At 32.8% G+C, this 22549-nt stretch overlaps 1 protein-coding gene across 2 annotated transcripts in view; it reads left to right on the top strand.

The window, feature by feature from the left end:
- The window catches only part of ATF7IP (activating transcription factor 7 interacting protein), a 104237-nt gene that overhangs the window by 26829 nt on the left and 54859 nt on the right, over positions 1-22549 (top strand). For both annotated transcript variants that reach the window (XM_011375984.2, XM_023520898.1), the window contains exon 2: positions 15829-17486. In XM_011375984.2, coding sequence (XP_011374286.1) covers positions 15836-17486 — 1651 coding nt within the window. In that variant the 5' untranslated portion in view covers positions 15829-15835. The remainder of the gene's footprint in view (positions 1-15828; positions 17487-22549) is intronic.

Raw genomic sequence — 22549 nt, 5'->3', positions numbered from 1 at the left:
TTTTTTCTTTGTATAATATTTTGAGAGAACATATTTTGAAATTCTAAGATTTCAGGTTGATTTTTTTTGTATCTTCGTGTGTGTGTGTGTGTGTGTGTGTGTGTGTGTGTGTGTGTGTGTGTATGGGTGAAATAACATCCCATGCACTTGGAGGACATTTAATGTACTACTTAAAAATGTCTTTTCATTAACTAGTTTTTTGTGGGGTTTGGCATCTAACTTTTTTTTTTAGCTTTTCTTAATTGTACTCATTTTTGTATTGGAGATTTCTTGTTTTACTTTGGGTGTATGTGCTCAAATGATTGTGAAAGGTGGGCAAATAGTACTTGCCGCTCATTGCATATGCTCGGAATTTGTCTTTTGCATGGTATCTTCCCTTTCCTCTTTCTTCAGGAGCTTTGTGTCCCTACTATATGGGTCACTACTCTATCCACATTAATAAATATTACTGCTGCCCTGCTTAATTAACATTAATACAGAAGAGATAGAGGAAAGTCAAATGAGCATAACTGTTAAGATACAAATTACTACAGGAATGTATTTTCAGTGTGAAAATTTAAACTGGCACATCAAGTCTAAGTGAAAGTCTATACTTACATCCTCTTTTCTTCACCCCTAGTAAAGTACTGTAACTAGTTAGGCATTTATCCTTCCTGACTTTAAAATATCACTTGAATGTATATATAAATGGTTAGAAATAGAAATTATTTTTGTTTTAAAACATAATGGCATAAAAACTGGAAACATTTATCGACTGCTTATATATCTAAGTACTTTCCATTTATTTTCTCATTTAATCCCCATAACATTCTTAGGAAGACAGGCATTATTATAGTCTCAGTTTCACAGATGAGAGTACTGAAACAAGGAGAGGATAAATATCTTGGATAAGTAACTTAACTAGGAGGAAATGATAGTACCAGTATTCAAAAAAGTACGTCTGGCTCATGTTTGCACTCTTAAGCACTATGAGTTATATAGCTGCTTTGTTGTACACTTAAATTGATGCCCATAAAAGAGGTGTACCACACTCTTCTTAACTTCTTAGTGTCCGTGATCTTTAGTGTGGATGCTCCAGTATTTTTTAAAACTATTAGTGATGGATGTTAAATTTGTTTGTATTTTTGCTATTACAGTGCAGTAATAGTTATCCTAATACATTACCTTTTTAAGCATATTAGTGTGTCTTAAGCTAGATATCTCAAAGTGTCTTTGATGTGTCAAAGCGATGCACACTTCCTGCCTACTTGTCCTTAAAAATGGTTATGACAATAAAGTCTTCTACTAACAGTGTATGAGACTGCTCATTTTTGTACATTATTGCTTACCATAAATAGTTGTTAGTCTAATGTCTAAAAATGTATTTTTTGATTGTTTTTTCTCTTTTGCAGATTATTAATGAGGTAGAACATCTTATATTTGTTGTATAGATTGCCTGTTTATATTTCTTGTTTATTTTTCTTTTGAATTGTTTGTCCTTTTTATTCATTAATAGATGTTCTTTCTTATTCTGGATACTAATCCCATTATGCTTTTTATTTTTCAAGTATTTCTCAAAATTTGTGGTTACTTTATGTACCTTTGAAATTGATATATTTTTCTATATTGAGTCTTATAGCCAACATAGCTCTAATATTTTACATATTTTCATACTTCTGAATTTTTTCATATATGTTAATGTTTCTAGATACTGTTTTCTTGCTATTCTGAATTAAATGTCTTCATTGTATTTTCTGAGTTCGTACCGCTTTGGTCAGGATTTCTAGAACAGTACTGAATATAGTACCATACTTTTTGTTTTTGCCTTTAGTGGAAATGTTTATGGTATTTTACCACTAAATATGAAGTTTCCTATTGGTTTGAAGTAGCCATTGTCAGTTTAAGGAGCAATCTTTATGTTGTTTAATTTTTAATTTTATCAGTTAATGAGTGTTGAACCATGTGCAATACCTTTTCAATTTCTATTGAAAAATGACAGTTAATTTTTGTAATTATGTTAATAAATTTCTGAATATGCTTAATTTTTTAAATATTAAAGGTGTCTAAAATTGGAAAGGTGCAATTTAGGGTAGAAAATTTATCTCTTCTTTTAGTAGTTAACCAAACATACAGGGATAAAGGAATCTGAAGAAATGTATAGGTTTTTGTGTCCTGGCCTTAAAGGTCCAACATAGAAAATCTTAAGTCATTTCTCACAGACTGCTCTCCTAGTCTAAGAGCTGTTCTTTTTGCACAATATATTTGTTGAGTCAATTGTTATGCCATTAACAATGACATGTTGGGTAATCATATGTCTTCTGTTTTCCAATAGAATAGCTTCAGAGATTTTATTTCAACATTAAAAAGATGATAAAGTTAGGAGAAAAATAATAAATATTCGTAAATGTCAAAATAAGGTTCTTCATGTGAATTTGTGAACCCTTACAAAGAGCTTGTGATTTATTGTGTTTATCATTGTATTTCTTTGGGATTTCTCCCCCTTTCCCCCCTATTCTTCTTTAAATTCTGGAGGCTCTAGGCTCAGTTAAATATTTTCATTTGGCAGAGAGCCAGATTTCCAATAGCCCTGAACTCAGCATGTTGCTGTTGCTTAGCAACTACATGTGAAGTCTTGTGGGTATAACTGAATTATAAATAGAGTTATGAGCAGAAGTGCAGTTGAAATTGAAATTGGAAAGAAAGGCATACTTTTTTCCCTCCCTTCCGTTCGAATTTGAATGATTCTTTATTCACAGTTTTCAGAAATCGGGTCACAAAAATTGGGAATACCAACCCAATCTGGAAGACAATAATGGCTCTGTAGAGGTTTTGTTTGTAATTACACATTTGAAAGCATGTTTTTTATTATTAGGTTTAAACAGTCTATGTTGGAAAATGACAGTTAATGGAAAGTAGAGAACTTCTAATTTTCATGGTCATTCATGTAGAAAGATATCCATACATTGTATTATTGTTTATATTTCTCTTCAACATTTATATTAAAGTCTCTATACCATAACACTTTATAGTGTTAGGCTATATATGTTATACTGTTAATCATATTGTTTCTCTAGAATAGAATATCTTAAAAATTGTCCTATAATAGTTACCTACATGGCTTTTGATAAGTGCTGAATACATGAATACACCAACCTATCTTTACCATTCCTCAGTAGAGCAGTATATTTTGGAGTGGAATTTATTAAAATTTTATTTAAGAATCAAAACTTAAACGATCCTTTCAGGTCTTGTAATTTAATTTCCATTTATTCCAGATGGAAAACTTTAGACCTAACAATGTTAAATAATTTGCCTAAACCAAACTCCCCAGTCTGCGTTTTTTTTTTCCTCCAGCAGCCTCTCTTACTGATGCATATCTAGCAGCTCTTTTTTTTTGCACTCATATTTCATCAGTTTACACAAAATTTAATTGTATTTTGTAATTTATAATAAAATAACAAGCACATAACAAGCACAACTAGTATGAACAGGTTTACATGAAAGCAGAAGATCATGAGAACTCAGTGTAATTGTGGTTATCAGTCAATATGTTTATTGAATGGGTGGAGAACATTAGATCATTTTGTATGATGGTTAGGACAGAGGTCAAAAGAGTTTCCAAAGTATAGTGTTTTTCGCTCAGATCTCTGCAGATTTTTTTTAGGTTCTAAAAGGTGAAACAAAATGATAATTCTTAGTTTTGGATAAAGGAACTCTGTATTTTCTTAAAATATATCATAAACTTTTAATAAAAGCTTCTGACATCCCAGTCTGTGAAACTAAGCTTCTTAGGAATTTTTGCCAAAAACATATAGATTATATTCTTATGTAGTATTTGCCAGGAAAATTTTAGAGTGGAAATACAATTTTTCTTCTTTTGCTCCCTGGGGGAAGTGCTGGTCCATTTTGAGTTGTATGCCCAGGAGAGATCTTGCTATACTCTTGCATAACTTTTTTTCTTAAGTTCTGATTGAAGAAAGATGTAAATTTGTAAATAGGATTACCTCAAAGTTGCGGTAAATGTAATTTTAATTAGATCAACAAGGAGGGATAAGGTATTAGCAATATTGCTTTGCTACAGAAGAGAAAAATAATAGGAAAATAAGAAGTACAAAGAAGAACTTCAGTTTCCTTAGGATATGAAAGATTAGGGTTCTTCCTTTAGTTTAGTTATATTTGTTATTAAAATTAGACTTACCATACACATAGGCTAGGGCCACAGAACATCTGGCTCTCAGCTGACATTTGAAACTCCTGTATGTTCTTATGGGGAGGGTCAGAAGAGGGGAGAGAGAATGGAATGATGGAAAGTGAAGTTTCTGGAACTATCTAAACTTATGCAGGGCATTTTATTTGCTGTACTAATTAGTAACACTAAGGTGCCATCGATTATTCAATCCACCCAAAATTCAGATTGCTAGGTATGTAATAAGATGTGTGACTACTTTAAATAATGTTCTGCAGACATCATGCATTTTCTGTTCTCTTGAAATAAAACTGGATGATGTAAGTAAAAATTGAAAAGGACGATAACTGCTTTAAATAATACTGAAGAAAAACTGAAGTGCTGAGATTTATATTTAAAGCGATATTCTACTTACATATCTGGAATTATAAAATAATTTTTCCCACTTGTAATGCCTTGTTATAAAATTTGACCCATTTGTTATATTCTTCCCCACTATCGTAACTCATAGGTTAATGCACATTTCTTTCCTTTGTGATAATGATCATAGTTTATTTGTTTAGATAAGTAAACAAATTATGTACATATAATCTTTAAGTTAAAGATGTGAATACAACTGTAGTTAGATTCTGTATATCTAAGTCACATATGAATACAACATTAAGAAAAATAAGACAATAAGCTAAGTTACTTTTTATCCGGACCTGCATTTAAAATAACAGTATGTTTTTTAAAAGTTTGGTTAAACTTAATTTTAAAATCTAGCTATCCTTAGATATTTAGATTAAAAGAATTGTTACTCAGTGGATTACTCATTTAATTTTTTTCCATCCTTCACTGAAGCTCTTTTTGTTACTTAAAACTGTCTGCATTTCTGTGTGTTTTAAAGGCATTGCTTTTAAGCTTTATTCGTGATTAAAATAAGTCCTTTACATGTAATTTTCATAATTAAAAATTTTCCTACTATTGAGTATATGAATCCATTTGCATTTTGTATAACAAATAGTAAACAAAACATTTTGAAATTAATTTACCATTTCATTAAAACACACTGATGGAGTTCGATGTAAGAAATGGATAGAACATGTACTCTGATAAATAGCATTTCTTTTAACATGACAACTGTCTAACCAGCCTTTTAGCAGCTATAATTCAAATTCTTGAAATGAAAAAGTTTTTTCCTTTTTCTGTGTGTGTGTGTGTGTGTGTGAGAGAGAGAGAGAGAGAGAGAGAGAGAGAGAGAGAGAGAGAGAGAGAGAGAAATATTTGGTCATTTCTGACTGACCCATAATCTTCATAGTTAGTACGTTAGACTGAACATTATTTGCCATCTTTAGGAATTAAAATCCACTCCATGGTAAATTTGGAATGTATTCTGAAACTTGCATATTAAGCATTATTGGGTTGCATAGTTAGAATGATGAAATACATTACCTTATCTAGGTAAAATAATAAGAAATGTCAAGTGTTATCAGCTTTACCCTACTTTAAACAAAATTGAAAAAATCAAAAATAGCATTATACAGATTATATTTTTACATGTTTGATTCAATTTTTACTTGATATGAACAATAATTTGTTTTCCTCACTGACAGGAATTATTTTGAGAAAATAATTATTAAATGCCTACTGTATAAAGGACATTGTGTTGGAACAAGTTTGTGTTAAAAATGAATAAGACATAATCCCCACCCTATTTAGAAATCTGCTGTGAAAAGTTATTTAATCTTTGTATTTTTAACACACAGCAAGCAGCCTTTTAACACATAGCCAGTTTCCCAAATAATTGCCAGTAAAAATGCTAGAAAAAAATACAGTGCTGTTGAGATTTTGGAGATTAGAGACACTAGAACTGTAATCAGAGCACCTCATTATTCTCAAGAAAAAAGGCTTAAATGTTTATCTACATACACACATATGTACATATATAGACAAAATAATATGAATAATTACATGTAACTTGAAAGTGGCTTATTTAGCTTAGAATTTATTTTTTTTAAATGCCACTTACTAAGGAAAGGTACCAAGTTAATATTGATGAAATGCGAAACACATCTTTTTCTCCAAGAAAATAAAGTGTTTTTTGTTGGTAGTTTTGCTCTTATATTCATTTCTATTCTGGGATTCATACTAACATATTGTTTCTATTTTTAGGCTGTTGCCAGGCAGATTTTAAATTTCTTCTCTTGTGGTTGCCCAATTTCTAGCCTTCTAATTGGTTACAAGAGCTTGCTTCCTATAGCCAACCACAGTGACTATGCAAATTATATTAGGTTTCTGTTGCTATGAGAGGACTGATAAGATGGCTGCAGGGGGCTCCCTTTGGGGTATATTTATTATTTTAAGGAAGATTTTCATCATTATATATTAAAAAATAAAAGTAGTTTTCTTTCAAAATGGTGTTTTATTTTTGAAATATGAAATCAAACTAAAGCTTTAAGGCTTGAAAAATGTCTTTCATGTCATATTTCGTTAATTTTAGTGGTGCTCTGTATTATACTCTGTCAGAGGCAGCATTATGTATAAGTGGGCATATATTGTCACTTTTTTTAGTAAATAAGCATCCTCACTCCCCAAAGAGAAGTCGTCCTCTATGTCTAAACTTATATGTGAACATACCAGCACGATAGTTCACAACTGTCAAAAATATTTTAGATTTCTACCTTTGCTTCCTAAAAGAATAATTTAGTTTTATCATTTAAGAATTATTTTAGATATTAGATATATATGTGTAGCACATCATCCTTTTAGCCAGTATTTTCTAACTGTATACTATGTGCCAAGCAATATGTAGCTTATTAATATTATACCAGAATCTTTATTTATTTATTTTTGTTAAGTGATGTCAGCATATTTTAAGCTTTGGACACTTAAAATGTATTAATATTAAATGTACTAGGTACATTGATGAGATGTGCCAAACAATACAAAAATATAGATATTTTGGTTCACTTATAATTATTTCTAAAAAGATACATTTAAAGTACTGGCAAATAAGAGTAAATGGTGGTGAGATACATCAAATGAATAAAAACAATATTGATAAAATGTTACTAAGCCTTATGTAACTCCAGAAAGTTCAGCGGGTATACCTCATTTTAAAAGAAATTGATCAACATTAATTACATATAAGGCCTTTGGTTATAGTGCCAGATTAAAATGGAAGAGAATGCTTCTGTTTCCCTTAAGACTGTCTAGTCCTTCTAGTATGTGTAGAAAACTTTATTAATGTACATACATGGTGTACTCATCCATGCCATGCTCAGTACTGTTTTTTTGTTGATAAAATGTTTTGTTCTGAGTATCGCATGTCTATTGCTACCATCCTGCAAGATAAACATACTACAGAATTATGTCCCATTTAGGACAGAGAAAAAGAGTAATCAGGTTATCTAAGATGTACATATAGAAAACAAGGCTGCTGTTATTTTACATGTATTGCCTTTCTTTCATCACTGGTTTAATAATCACAAATGTACTTATTGGCCTGGTAATATAAAATTCCCAAGTATGAACCAGTGCTCAGTTCTTTTGGTGTAATTTTGTCCATGTTTGAAGTATGGCCTAGTAAAGGGAGGTTAGGTTCAAAACAAGTGAAAAGCAAAGTATTCAACTGTGGTTCTGCTATTTTTTAAAAATAAGTTAATTAGATATAATTTATATACCATTCAGTTCACCAGTTTAAAGTGTACAACTCAGTGGTTTTTAAAAATACTCAGAAGTTGTGCAACCATTACCACAATTAATTTTAGAATATTTTTATTACCATGTAAAGAAACCCTGTACTCTTTAGCAGCCACTCCTCATTTCCTCTCAACCCCCCAACCTTAGGCAACCACTAATTCTGCTTTCTGTTTTTATAGATTGGCCTTAACAATTATATTCAATGACTTCTTCATTTTAAAAGAGGGAGAGAGGAAAATTGTGGCAAATATCATATAGTTTATTGCTTAACATTATCATTAACAGTTTGTTGCTGATAAAATAGAACACTCCATGGTAGCACAATTTAGGCTAAAATACATAAGAAGGATGCTTATGCTAATAAAAACAACTACGTGCTGAATTGGGTGTTTGGTTCACCTTCTACGTTAAAATTATTATTTATGTAATGGAATGCATGATAGTAGCATGGTTATTGATACATTAATTCAGATCATTTGTAAAGTTGAATTTGTATAAATTGTCACTGAAAAGAGAAAAGAATAGGCCTTGGTATAGTGTCTGACATATAATTGCCCCTTGATTAAGTGTCAGTTAAAAATAACATGGCCTTCTGTAACTTCACTCATTGTATACATAGGTGGTATTGGGGTGGTAGGGCCCTGATGATAATGGACTTAATTTTTCTAAGAAGATGTAATTTGATAAATGTATTCTAAAATTGCATATTTTAGATAAGGTCATCAATTAGTTTTAATTTGCCTGTGTAACAGAATGATCCCAAAAATACATTCGGAGAAGTGATTTTAAGGTATCTTGCTTTTTTTTTTTCATGTAGACTACCCTAGAATTTCTCAAAATGTAGCAACGAATATAACAAGTTAGTGTAGTGACCATTCTGGTTTTAATGTAACCAATATTTCAAGAACATGATTTGTTCTTGCTTTGTCCAAGGAATTGGTGTAAAGCAAATTCCCTATTTTCTTTGTTGTTGATTATATTTTAAAATTTAGTTAAAGGCCTATTCCATTCCGCATTTTGATACCCCACCTAATATCATTAGGTTGATGATAGGCAGAAGGGGTTATTTGTTGAGATGTCAAATATCATGATCACTAAATATTTTACTGACTTTGTGAGTATTAGGTAGATAAGGAACAGATTTCACCAGTTAATATTTTTTTAAAACATGGTAGGATAGCTCTTGACAGTGTTTTTATGTAATTGAGAGAACCATAGTATAGCAGAATTGAAGAATTGTGAAATATAGAGTGCTCTGCGTCAAGTAAATATTGCCACTGCTTTGTGAGTGACCGAGAGAACTTGTAGAAAACAAAAAAATGTGGGATTTTTAACAGAAGTAGTGAAAGTAGTGATCAAGTTTTACTAAAGTTTTAGAAAAATAATTAAGAGATGAGATATCCAGTATTTAAGATAAAAATTTTGAAGGTCTTTTCACTAAATTTGAGCAGATAAGTGTCAGGGTGGATGAACCATTGTATTATCAGGTTCACCAATCTCAATAGTGGGCAGTAAACAGTAAAACAGATTTTTAACATTTTTTATGAGTACACTGATTATTGTTTATGATTTTGTTTTCAGGATTGTTACAAATTTCTCAAAATTTAGGAGTGAAAAATAAAACCACACAGTTCTCAACTGAGAACTTAAAAATCTAGTAGCAGAGTTGCATTTCTGAAAAGGCTAGGAATCATCAGCATCAGTTATTATGAGAAGGCCATTATTAGGTCTGTCGACTACTGTTTATTTAAGCTGTTTAATGAAAACCGAAAGTTGAATAAAAATTATTTTCTGCATACCATTATTCAGAATAATGTTATACTAATGCCAGTTAACAACATGAGTGTAATTTGAGTGCCTGTGTCAAAGATAGAACTGTCAAGTTGACTTAAATGCCTTTGCTTAATATTTTGCCAGTTTGCTGTTTTATTTTTAAATATACTTAACCAGGTATTCATAACTTTGAGTTAATATAATGTTTGTATGAGTGTGCATTTTGACCCAACAATCCTGGTACTCCCTGTTGTTTTTGTCAGTTAAGGCTGTTCTTGGAAAGCAGTAATATAGGCCCTTGTTTATTTACTAAGAAAAACTCTACCACAGACCTGTTATTTAGACAAAGGATCTGGGGGTATATTACAAATATGTTTCAATTTCACTGTTCACTGTATATTTTCACACCATTTGGATTCTTGGTAAAGCACTTGCCCTCATCTGCTTCCCTTGTTGCTGGGCAAGGTTCTGCTGCTGATGTCTGATTGGTTTTAGGCAACTACGGCTTTAAGCCAATCAGACGGTGAATTTCAGCTCTCTCACAGGACTGAAGCATTGAAGCAGCTGCTGATTTATTTTGCCTATGGGGAGATTGTATAAACTAAGAGTATGGCTGCAGCAAGCTCCTTCTTGGGTATGTTTTGAAAAATTACAAGGTTCATCTTTAACTGAAGGAGAAAAGAATGAGGTTTATTTGAAAAAACTTGTTTACTAAGATAATTTGACAGGTAGTGAATTTGAGAACAAATATACTCTTATGACAGATTTCCTATTTTTATTTTACAATTTTACTTTTAAAGGAATGTTGAATGATGCAATATAAGAAAAATTTCCCTTCAATTTACATGAATATTTATTTACCGTGTAATCCACACATTTGCTTTATTGTTTCCAAAGGGGAGAGCTCATATAACGTTTTTGTAACCTGCTGTGAAAAGTAGTTAAGGAGAAAAGGATGTAATAATTGTACTTACAACACTTAAAATAGGTTGTCAAGAATCAGACATTTTAATTTCATTAGCTAATCAAGTCAAGTCAGGTCAGTGCAGTAGACAACAAAATACTGTATAATGTTATCCACAGTAAACTTTTGGGTTCAGAATACAATTAATTTTTGGAATTGAAAGTCTATAACAATAGTGATAGGTGGGTATGAAAATAATCCTAAGTCATTTGGATTTAAGAATTCGCTGCATTTTTAGTTATAAATGTTTTATAAATGTTAATGACTATAGATTTTTAAAAAGAAATTTACATTTGTAGATTCTAACCTATTGTGTAGAAAAGTATGTTCTTGTTAGGCATTGTCCATGTTTCACTCATTTCCCAGGTAAGGAATTGATTTATCTTTCTGGAAACATTCACGGACATTTAAAGGAAGATAATTAAAATAGCATAAAAGGTGTAAATCTTATTTATGTGGTATATTTAATGCATTGTCTATGGATTTAGGATTTTATGCAGTTATGTTCTAGGTTACTTATATCAGACAAGAAAAAGAACCTCACTGAAGTATTGCAAATCCAGGTTTTAACTATGTTTCTCTGACCTTATTGTCTGTCTCCTGTTGCTGGGCAGGAATCAGAATGCTGGCTACTGATTGGCTGAGTTTCTGAGCAGCTCTTGAACAAACACTCAAATTCTTGAGCTTTTTAAGCAGGCAGATTGTAGGCTAAGACATTACAGCTTTTGGTAATACTTCCCCTTTGTTGTTTCATAGCTATGGGCTCTTAGCTAGAAAGAAGAGTGAAAGGATTGGGTGGAAGGGGATGAAGTAGAGAAGAAAATGTTTTCATGTAAAGAAGAGGCTCATTGAACTTTCCCTAAAAATAACTTACCCAAAATTTGAAAAAAAATTCCAAGCCATAGAAACTTAACTTGCAGAACTCATCCTCCTTGGTTATTTAAATATAAATTCCTTTGGTAAAGGTGAAAAACCCTTGTTAATGCTGTAGAGAAGGATTTTATTAGTGATATTTCCTCCAGATTTCTTGAATCTAAATATAAGGACTTCATTTTTTTTTTGACTGTCTTCTTCATGAAAAAATATTTTCAGGAGAAAGTAGTTCACGTTTTACATATTTACTTCTAGACATGGCAGACATTTTCTACTGTAAGATATGATGCTTTTTCTTGGAAAAATGAATTACAGTCATGTGAGAGCTTCATGATTCTAATGTTGCCACCTAAAAAAGTAGTATTTCTTTTGTGGAACAGTTTCATGAATAGCATCTCAGTTACAGATGATGATATTTAAAATGATCCTTAGAAATGTTTTGTTCCGGTAATACAGCCATGGAGACTTGTTTGCAGGTAACACACCCTTCTCTAATGTGTGTCTTTCTTAAATATACTTTGCTTATGCAAAATAGATTTTTAAAAACCTACTGCTGATTGGTTTGCACAGATATGGCTGAACTAGTTTGAACTGGTTATTCATGCTACTTCCTTATTGCTTTGTCTGTTTTTCATTATACTTAGAACCCACAAAAGATCTGGTAAGTGGCTGTAGTGTGCTCCCTTGTGGGTATAGATGGTAGTTATTCTGTAATTCTTTGTACAGTATTTTATTGTTTCTGAATTGGATGGCAATTTTGTTGATAAAATCAGCTTACTTGGATTCTATTTATTTTTATCAAGTGTTATTTGGTGGCGGCAGTTTATTAAATGTTATTTGGTGGTGATATTTACATGTTAGATTTTCTAATTCATATACAAAAGTATTTAAGAGATATTTGTCTTAGATTATCTAGTTTATGCCTAAAAATACCCTGAATATACCTAGACAGTTATGATAACATTTATTGAGTGCTTCCTATATTCTAAGGGCTTAATGTATAGAATCTCGTTTAATCTTCACTACAACTTTTGTGGTAGGTATTAATATTCCTTTTATAAGGTAGCTGAAACTAAAAAATGCAACGTTAGGTAACTTGCCCAGTGTCACAAAAGTACATGGGCAAGTTGAAGTTCAAATCCATGTCTCTGTCTGCAGAATTCATATTTGTAATGGAGTTACTAAAAAATATGAAAATATACTTTCTTTTAGAATAATGTTAGCTTTTATTGCCACCAGTAAGAACTGCCAGCTATTCATACAACAGCTGAGAAATGTGGATATTATGAGGTCAAAGTAAAAAAAGAATTGCAATCAGTGTTTGAAAATATTTAAAGGATAACCATACTTGATAAATTTAATTATTTTGTGTGTTTGGATCAGCAGGGAAAAGTGACTACAAAATGTGCATTGTATCTTTGCAGAAAATTTTTCATTTCAGTTAACAGGAGTTTGGAATGGATAGTGGGTGGGAAAAAATTGAAGTTTAAGTTTTAGACTACCATATATAATCCTTAAAATAGTGCCTGTGATAATTTTGCATTGAAGTTTCTATTCAATTGCAAGATAATTTTTCTAAGTAGTTTTACTCAGTTCTATAATTTAAATTAAAAGGCTAGGAAGACTAAGAAATATAAGTAATTTTCTTAGTGTGAGAAAATGAATGAAGAATTTATCACAGTTTAGTAGTACTGTGACAAAGTAGTAGGTTCTCAAGCCGTATTGGCCTACAGCATACAGGCTATGCTATTGTTTTATGCCTTGCAACTGAAGGAATGGAACACCAGGAACACCTGTAATTGAATAAGTTGGGTTTATTATTTGTATTATTTGTTGCAGTGAGGAAGAATGCTCACTATGGGGAAACTGGGGCACATTGGCAAGAGAATGTTGGAAGAAAACCTAGTATAGAATTTGGTCATTGTATTGTACAGGTTGGGTTATTTTGTGGAGGATTGGAGGAGGAAGAACCTCACTTGTGGTTGGGTGCTGTCAGAAATTTGGGGCAATTCTCTGCTTGGGTATCTCAATATAAACCTTATCTATAGTGAGGACAGACTATAGTGAGGATAAAGCTGCAATTGATAAAGGAGTAGCCATCACTCATTTAGTCAGAGAGAGAGAGATAATTGTTTTTTTTTTATGGGTTACACAGTGACCTTATTTAATTTGAATGTTGAGATGGTTTTATGTTCAACAGGAGAACAACATGGATTAGCTATAAGCATTAAGTTAGTGTATAATAACATTAAGGCCTACCTGTGAGCCTCAGATAAGTTCTGAGACCTCAGAGTCTGCTTTTTTCCCTTCTCTAGCCAAAGCAAGTATATCCTACCGTCATTCCTACTGGTAATAGTGATGGTAAATGAACATTCAATGTAAAAATATTATTCTAGCTCCCTGTACATCTTAGTCCTTAAAGGACTTTGTTTTATTCTACTATAGACTGGTGGCCTCTTTCTCCAGGACCAAATCCTTGCCCTCTTTTGCTTGCTTTACTGCACTGGCCGGATATTAACATGGAAATGGTGATAGAGAACATCCTTGTCTTGGTTCTGATCTTATTTCACCATTAAGTATGATGTCTATACTTTTATTGGTAGATAACTTTTATGAGATTTGAGTTGTTTCCTTTATTGTTAAGTTTTCTGAGAGTTTTATTATGAGTCAGTGTTGAATTTTGTCCAATGAATGAATATTCTGTATCTGTTCAGATGGTCTTTTATTTTCACCCTCTATCCTGTTTATATGGTGAATTACATTGCTTTTCTTCAAAAAATAGCAGAAGTTTCGTATCTCACAGTTCTGGAGGCTAGAAGTTTGAAATCAAAGTATTAGAAGGGCCATACTCCTCCTCCTGAAGGAGCTAAGGAAGGATCTGTTCCAGACCTTTTTCCTAGTTGCAGCTTGTGCAGCCTAACTCCAGTCTTCACACGGTGTTCTTCCTATGTGTGCAACTCTGTACAAATTTTCCCCTTTTCAGAAGGACACCAATAATATTGAATTGGGGCTCATTCTAAGGACTTTTAACTTGATTATCTCTGCAAAGACCCTGTCCAAATAAGGTCACATTCTGAGGTATTGGGACTTAGAGCTCTAATATATTTTATCAAGTGGACACCAGTGGCCTGAAATAAAACCATAATGCTTCACGACTCACAATTTACATCACTTGAATTTTGAATATGAAACCATGTATATTTTTAATAAGTTTCAAATGGCCATAATGTATTACTTGTTTTTAAGAAACTTCCTTCTAAATATCTCATTGGTGAAAGAAATTACAACAGAAACTAGAAAATGTTTTAACAGAACAATGAAAATATGACACATTAAAATGTGAGATGCAGCTCAAGTAGTGCTAAAGGAAATTTATAGCTTTACATACATACCTTACAAAAAAGGAAAGATAGAAAAGTAATGATTATTGTTTAACGTCTTGAGGAACTGCCAACTCTTTTCCAGACAGAGCAGCTGTACCATTTTACAGTCCCATCACCATTGTGTGAGAGTTCCAATTTGTCCGTGTCCTTGCCAGTATGTTTTTCTCTTTGATTATAGCCATCTGCTGTGTGTGAAATGTTATATCATTGTGGTTTTCATTGCATTTCTCTGATGACTAATGATGTTGAGCATCTTTTCATGTTTATTGCTTATTGACTATTGGTTTATTGACTATTTGTATATCTTTTAGAGAAATGTCCATTCAGGTTTTTTGCCCATATAAAACTTTTGTTTTTGTTATTCAGTTTTAGGGGTATTTTATATTTTTTAGATGCAAGTTCTCATGTATGTTATTTGCAAATATATGATTTGCAGATATTTCCCTCTTTCATGTGAGTTTGCATTTTCACTTTCTTGATGACAATCTCTTACTAATATATTTACAGTTCTGTTAATCTAGATATGCCTTATTATAAATATCTTTCATATGTGTTCCTTAATTTTCCCTCCTTTTTTCCTTATCTTTATGCCTCTTTCCCATTCCCCTACTGTTTTTATTCTCTTATACTTTTATTTTTCTTTCTCCATCTACTTTTTTACTTCCACCTACTTACTTATGCCTATATATCACCATCAGACTTTGAATCTGGTAGATTACTGAGAATGCAAACTACAAACTAGTTACTTTTTTCTAATACTTCCAGTAATTGATCTTTTATGGACTGTACCTGTGTTATCAATTTCATATTACATAAATCCAATAAATATGAAAATTAACATATAGGAAGGATTATTATGCTTTCCGTATGTCATTGTTTCAAAATTACATGAAGTGCTACTTGCTTATAAGATCAATTTACAGTAAGTCTGTAACTAGATGGCTTCTGTTTCAGTGATTAAATTCTTTTTCTCTCTCTCTTTAAAGATTCAAAATGGATAGTATAGAAGAACCTCAGAAAAAAGTCTTTAAGGCTCGAAAAACAATGAGGGTGAGCGATCGTCAACAACTTGAAGCAGTGTACAAGGTCAAAGAAGAACTGTTGAAAACTGATGTCAAGCTGTTAAATGGCAACCATGAAAATGGGGATTTGGACCCAACCTCACCTTTGGAAAATATGGATTATATTAATGACAAGGACGAGGTGAATGGCATTGAAGAACTTTGTTTTGACCCTGAAAAAAAATCAGAATGGAAGGAAACACCTTGTACCTTAAATGTTAATGTAAAAAACAAACCAGATGATGATTTAACATGTGCACCTTTGTCTCCTAATAATATAACTTCTGAACTAGTCTCTAAACTGACTGCTGAACCAGCTTCTGGTGATCCAGCCTCTGGTGATCTGGCAACTGGAGATACAGCCTCTGGAGATTTGACCTCTGGAGATCTGGCTTCTGAAATATTAACCTCTAGTGATTCCACTGCTTGTGATCCCACCTCTGGTGATCCCACCTCTCCTGAGCCTGCTTCTGCTGATCCCACCTCTTGTGATTCCACCTTTGGTGATCCCACCTCTGATAATCCAGTCTCTGGTGATCCTGTCTCTGGTGAGTCGATCTCTGGTGAACCAGTCTCTGGTGAGTCAGCCTCTGGTGATCCAGCCTCTGGTGATCCAGTCTCCAGTGAACCGATGTCTGGTGAACCGGTCTCTGATGAACTGGTCTCTAGTGAACCAGTTGATGGTGAACCAGTCTCCAGTGAAACAATCTCCAGTGATCTGGCCTCTGACGACTTAGCCTCTGGAATAGTGGCCTCTGATGATCCAGCCTCTGGTGAGCTGGCTTCTGGTGAGCTGACCTCTGGTGTTTTGGCCTCTGGTGATCCAGTTGCTGATGAAACAACTTCTGATAAACCAACTTCTGATAAACCAACTTCTGAATCAGCCTTTGATCCTATGTTTGAACCAACTTCTCTACTACTTTGTGAACCAGTTCCTGAAACTGACATTACAGAACCTACTAGCAATAAAGGTGATGATTTTCTTGAGAAAAATGGAGATGATGAAAAGTTAGACCACATTTTCTCATTTGATGAGCAGAATAAAGCTGATAGTAATATTGATGCTGATAAAGAAACTCTAGAAACAGATGATAGAATTATTTGTTCAGATCTACCTCCCAAAAATGAAAAGAAGGTAGAAGAAGATGCTATCACAGAACCTACTCTTGGAGAGGAGGCTATATCTAGCAGTATGGAAATTGACCAAAGTAAAAAGAATGAAGATGAAAATTCTACAGACCTTGCAGAAACCATTAGTGAAAATGTTTTAAAAGATGACAAAAATGAGAATATCTTAGAAAATACAGATTCTATGGAGACAGATGAAATTATTCCTATTTTGGAAAAGCTTGCACCTGCTGAAGATGAACTTAGTTGCTTCTCTAAAACTTGTCTCCTTCCAATTGACGAAACAAATCCAGATATGGAAGAGAAGATGGAAGGTTCTTTTGGTTCACCATCTAAACAAGAAAGTAGTGAGAGTTTGCCAAAGGAAGCCTTTTTGGTTCTCTCTGATGAAGAAGATATTTCAGGTGAAAAAGATGAGCCTGAAGTTATATCACAAAATGAGACATGCTCTCCAGGTTAGCATATCATTTAAATTAAATTTTTTTTTATTAGATTTAATAAACTGTTTAACATAACACTTGAAATTTTAAATTTTAGTTGCAGAGAAAGTTGAGAACGATGGTGATTAGAATATTCTCTTAACTTCATAGATTCTTTTAACTTCACAGAATTCAATTACAAAGTATACAATCCATTCTGTGAGCAGCATTGTGTGAAGTGCTAAAAAGAGAAATAAAGTAAGAATATATGTCCCTTGCCCTTAAGGGGCTTAAAGTCTAGGAAAAGAGATAAGATGGACTAACATATCACTATGAGATAACAATGTCAAGTCAGTGCATAATTGATCAAAATTCTAGCAATTGTTCTTGCTATCACTTAGCAACCAAAGTGTAGAATATAAAAGCCTACTATTTATTTGCTTCAAGTGTTAGAAATCACATATGGTAATTAATTTTCCCATTGACATCTGATTCTTTTAATATTCTTTGTTTGGGGAATGACATCACCATTACTGGAAGCCAGAAACCTTGACGCCTGATTATCTATTTGATGAAGACATCATCCATTTGCTTCCTCAGCCATCTTGATTTTACCCAACCTACTCTCTTCCCTCTCATTTTCTGAATGATCCCTCTATAACCTAAATCTCTAGAGAAAAAGGAGAGAATGAGAAAAATCCTACTTTGCTTTCATGGTCAAACGCAAAGATTCCTATATGAAACTTTCTCAGCTCCTTTCAGACAGGCATGAGTAAGTATCTTTATGTTCTCGTTGTAGCATGTTCTCTTAGAACTCTGTGAGAGGAGTGACCTTATAGCATGAAACATAGCATCTGGTTTCTAGTTTGTTCAAAGAAAAAAAAAATGAGGCAGGCCTAGGAGACATAGGATTCCCCGCTCCTCCCTTCTTCCCCCAACGTATCATACCAGCTTTTGGAGGTAGACATTTTTTATTATTAAAAGATGACTTCCATTTCCCAAGAGCATTTATTCATTCAGTAAACATCTCTGATGAAACAGGCCAGGCTCGCTTTGGTTCTGGGGATTTAAAGATAAAATTTAGTGCTTGCCCTCAGGATGCAGACAAGAATTAAAACCTAGACCATTAAATGCAAAGCTGTAAATACAGTAATAATGTTAAATTGGTCTTATGGAAGTTTAGAGGAGAGTGACTTTATGAGACTATAAGATGTATTCCTGAAAGCACTCGCCTTTCACTGTCTGTATAACATAGAGTTTTAATGAAGATAAAGCTGCCTGTTAATGGCAGCTTTATCCTACTTGCTTAGGCCAAAACCTTGGAGCCATTGCTTTTCCCTTTATATCCTATATCCAACCCCTCAGGAAATCCTGTTGGCTTTACCTTCCAGAATAGCTCTAGAATCCAGTTTCTTCTTGTCTTCACTGCTGTCACTCTTGTACTGAGCCACCACCATCAGGCCAAAATCATGCCTGGGTTACAGTTAAGTGTTCAGTAAATATTTGTGGAGTAGATGAATAATTGGTAATATAAGAGAAGTATATTATAGAGGACCTTTGTTACAGTGTTTAAAGCATTCTGATAGCACAAGGGAGCCACTGAATGATTTCAAACAGAGGAGAATGATATGAAACTTACATTTTGGAAAGATAATAGTTAATAATACTTAGAGTGAACTTCATTCAAAAAGTATTTATGTAGAGAGTGACACTGGGACAAGTCCTTAGTAAATTGTAGCTTATTTAATGAGTTTATACATTTTACTTTTATGTCAGAATCTTGATATTGGAGACCATCCCTCCCACACAGTGCTATAAAATGCAGATATTAATATTAAGCCATCCACATTGCATACTTCAAAAATTCTCAATTGAGTTTATTTTTGGTTACTTTTAGACTCTTATCTGATTGTATGCTATTAGCAGAGTAAGGTCAGTGATAAGATTTAATTTCTTAGCCAGTAACTAAACTTTTATTTTTTTGTTCTTTCCCCTAAGAAAATTAGTGGGTTGAAGTATAATTTCTTCATCGGTACTTAAACTATATGCTGTTTTTTTAATATGGTAGCCAAATTTGTTACATGTCATATTTGTTACTTTGTACCTGCTCAGGTGTTACTTTCATCAGATTCTTTATTCTTGACTAACTTTTAATGTTTTCAAACCAAAATTATAAATTGAAGTACTGAGATCTGGCTCTTTCTCTGTTAACGTTTATGTGCAGTACTAATAGGAAATCTCTATTATTTTAGGCACTTCTTTAGCAAATTTGTTTTAAATATAGTAGTTATGATGGGTCTGAGCAGCAACAGAAAGCAAATAGAAAAAGCAGTTTTAATTTTACAAAGATAGAAGAAAGACCTGAGAAAGTATTGCAGATAGACCTTATAGGCCTGAAGACACTATACTATTGTTACATAATAGGATATAATAACTGATACTTACTAAATGATTAAAATCAGAGTCTAAAGATTTCTCTCTGGGAAAGTTCAAACAACACTAGAGGAGGTACACATATTAGTTATACCTTCCATATCCCCTCCATACCATGTACTCTCCTCTAGGTACCACTCTTTCCTCTTCTTGTAGAGCCATTTTTCAAATTATGTTAACAAAACTAGCATCATTCCTGCTCTTGCTATTTACTCTTTAACTTTATTGAATTTCGATTTCCACTTTACCAGCCCCCGCCTAATTGTTCTCAGTGAAGTGACATTGGTGTTCATGTTTTGGTCTTTATTCTCTCACACTTGGATGACCTCTTAAACAAACAATCCCTTCCTCTCGAGGCTCTCCTTAGCTTTTGAGCTACTACTTTATCCATTTTTTTCTCTTTTTCATCCTACTCATTGTATTTCTTATGGAGAAATAGGAGCGAGGGCTCTCCTTCATTTGCTCTTTTCTATTTTAAACATTGCTATTAATATTGTTGAGAAAAATCTGTTTCAGAATAAAACAGATTTTATATTAAATTCTGATATGGTTTCCTTACAGATTTAATTTCAGATTAAAAAAAATTGTGGTTGATTTATTTTTCCCTGTTCATTGGGTATTTAAGAAAAATAAAATGAGCATAAATACTAATGAGGATAATTGCATAGGAGTAGAATCCAGATTTTTGTCTATTTTTGCTCTAGGTCAGTAGTGACAGAATTGCCATGGGTTAGTCAATTAAAATTTAATAATTTGTTGTCACTATTAAGTTTTCAGTGAAATTATTTTTTCCACCCATTTATATTCAGCTTTTTCTTATGTATTTAGATTTTCTTTGTGAAACCTCTTATTACTTACGTTGGTGTGGAAGTTGCAGATTTTTCTTTTCACAGTTGAGGAAGACGAAGAATGAAGCAGATTTTGGAAAGGAAGTATAGGAGGAAGATAAGTTTCAAATGACTATCGTTGCCCAAGTTAGATATATGTCTGAATTTCAAGGCAGAGGCTTGGACAATCTAGAGTTTGGGAGTAGATGTGTAGATAGCATATAGACATTAGTTGAAGTTGAGTAACAAGATGAGATCATCTAAGAGTTGAGTATAAATGGAGATGAGAGGAGATCTAAAAACTGAGCTCTTGGCATTCTAGTGTTTGAAGGTTAGGGAGATAAGGAATAACCACCAAAGGAAAGCAATCAAGATCAGCTCTTCAGGTAGAAAGAAAAACAGATTTTGTTGTCTTAGAAGTCAAAGAAAGAGAGTGTTCCAAGGATAAAGGTATAGTAGTTAACTCTTTATATATCAAATGTTGCTACTTGTTCAAGTAAGATGAAAGAAAAATATTTAATGACCTGGGTGTCATTTGTGACCTTTATAAGGGGCAGTGGAATTGAAAGCCTAATTTAGATTGGATTTCAGAGAGAATGAGAAAAGAATTAGACACAGTAAAATATAACTCCCCCGCTACCCCGTCCCCGAGTTTTGCTTTAAAAGGAGCACAGAAATTTACTACACAACATATTATTTGGAACTTTGTCTAAGTTAAGTATAACTTCAAAAAATTTATAGAAAAGTCACATTACCACTAGTGCCACATTTTTCTGCTATGTCTTGTGTGGTTGAGACTCTTTACATGTTTATAGGACATTTATATTTCCTTATCTATAAATGCCTCTTCATCTCCTTTGCCCATTTTTCTAATATATTGTTTTTAATTAATCTATAGAATTTTTTTAAAAATGTTCTCATAGAGCCAATAATCTAAGGCAGGGATTGGCAAACTATGACCTATCAGCCCTGTCTGTTTTTGTTAATAAAGTTTTATTGGAACAAAGCAGACCTACTTGTTCACATATTATAAATTGTTTATCATTGATTAAATAAAAAATAGTTGCCAACTCTTGATCCAAAGCAACAGTTTTGTCCATATTTCCTTGGAGTAAAGTTCTATAAAGTATAATTCTGAAAATGAGAAATTAACTCCCTAATGTAAATTGTGTTTTCTAATCCTCTACAACACACTTTTTCTATCTTTATTTAATAGACGCTTATTTAGATACGACCATCAGATAGATATTAAACATCTATTTTGTCTCAGGTCTTTACCAAAGTTTTTAGATATGGCCATCAGATAGATATTAAACATCTATTTTATCTCAGGTCTTTACCAAAACTACAAGATGTGGCACCTACTCTTAGTGAGCTTACTGTCTAATCCGATTGAAAAAATACCACACATAGAACTGTATATTAAAACGTGTCAACTTGTAATGAGGCTATACTCAATACCAGAGGAATTATAGCAAAAATTATCTGTGAATGAAGACAGATTCTTAAAAACGTCAGTCTGAATCTAATCATTTAGATGAGTTTCAGAAGTCCTAGGAACTACTTGAAATTATATATAAAAATGTCTATGTACAAGGGCCTTTGGTTATTATTCTGGGTTGAAGGAGGTCCACTCAGATTCTCTAGAGACTTTGGGAACAAAAAAATTAAAGAAGTATATAGTGTCTTACCCCTTTTGATAGAAACCCAGGTTCTTTCCATTAAATAAACTTGAGCATAAGTTTTAATTCTGTCTATTCTGAAATCCCAATGAGTGTTTTGATTTGAGTTGAGAATCCAGTCATATTCTCTAAGCCTATCTGGGAAATGGAAATTGGG

This window comes from Pteropus vampyrus, unplaced genomic scaffold (assembly GCF_000151845.1).
Source record: "Pteropus vampyrus isolate Shadow unplaced genomic scaffold, Pvam_2.0 Scaffold283, whole genome shotgun sequence".
Lineage (NCBI taxonomy): Eukaryota > Metazoa > Chordata > Mammalia > Chiroptera > Pteropodidae > Pteropus > Pteropus vampyrus.
The sequence above is the reverse complement of the archived record's forward strand: the minus strand, read 5'-3'. Positions and strand labels throughout refer to the sequence as shown.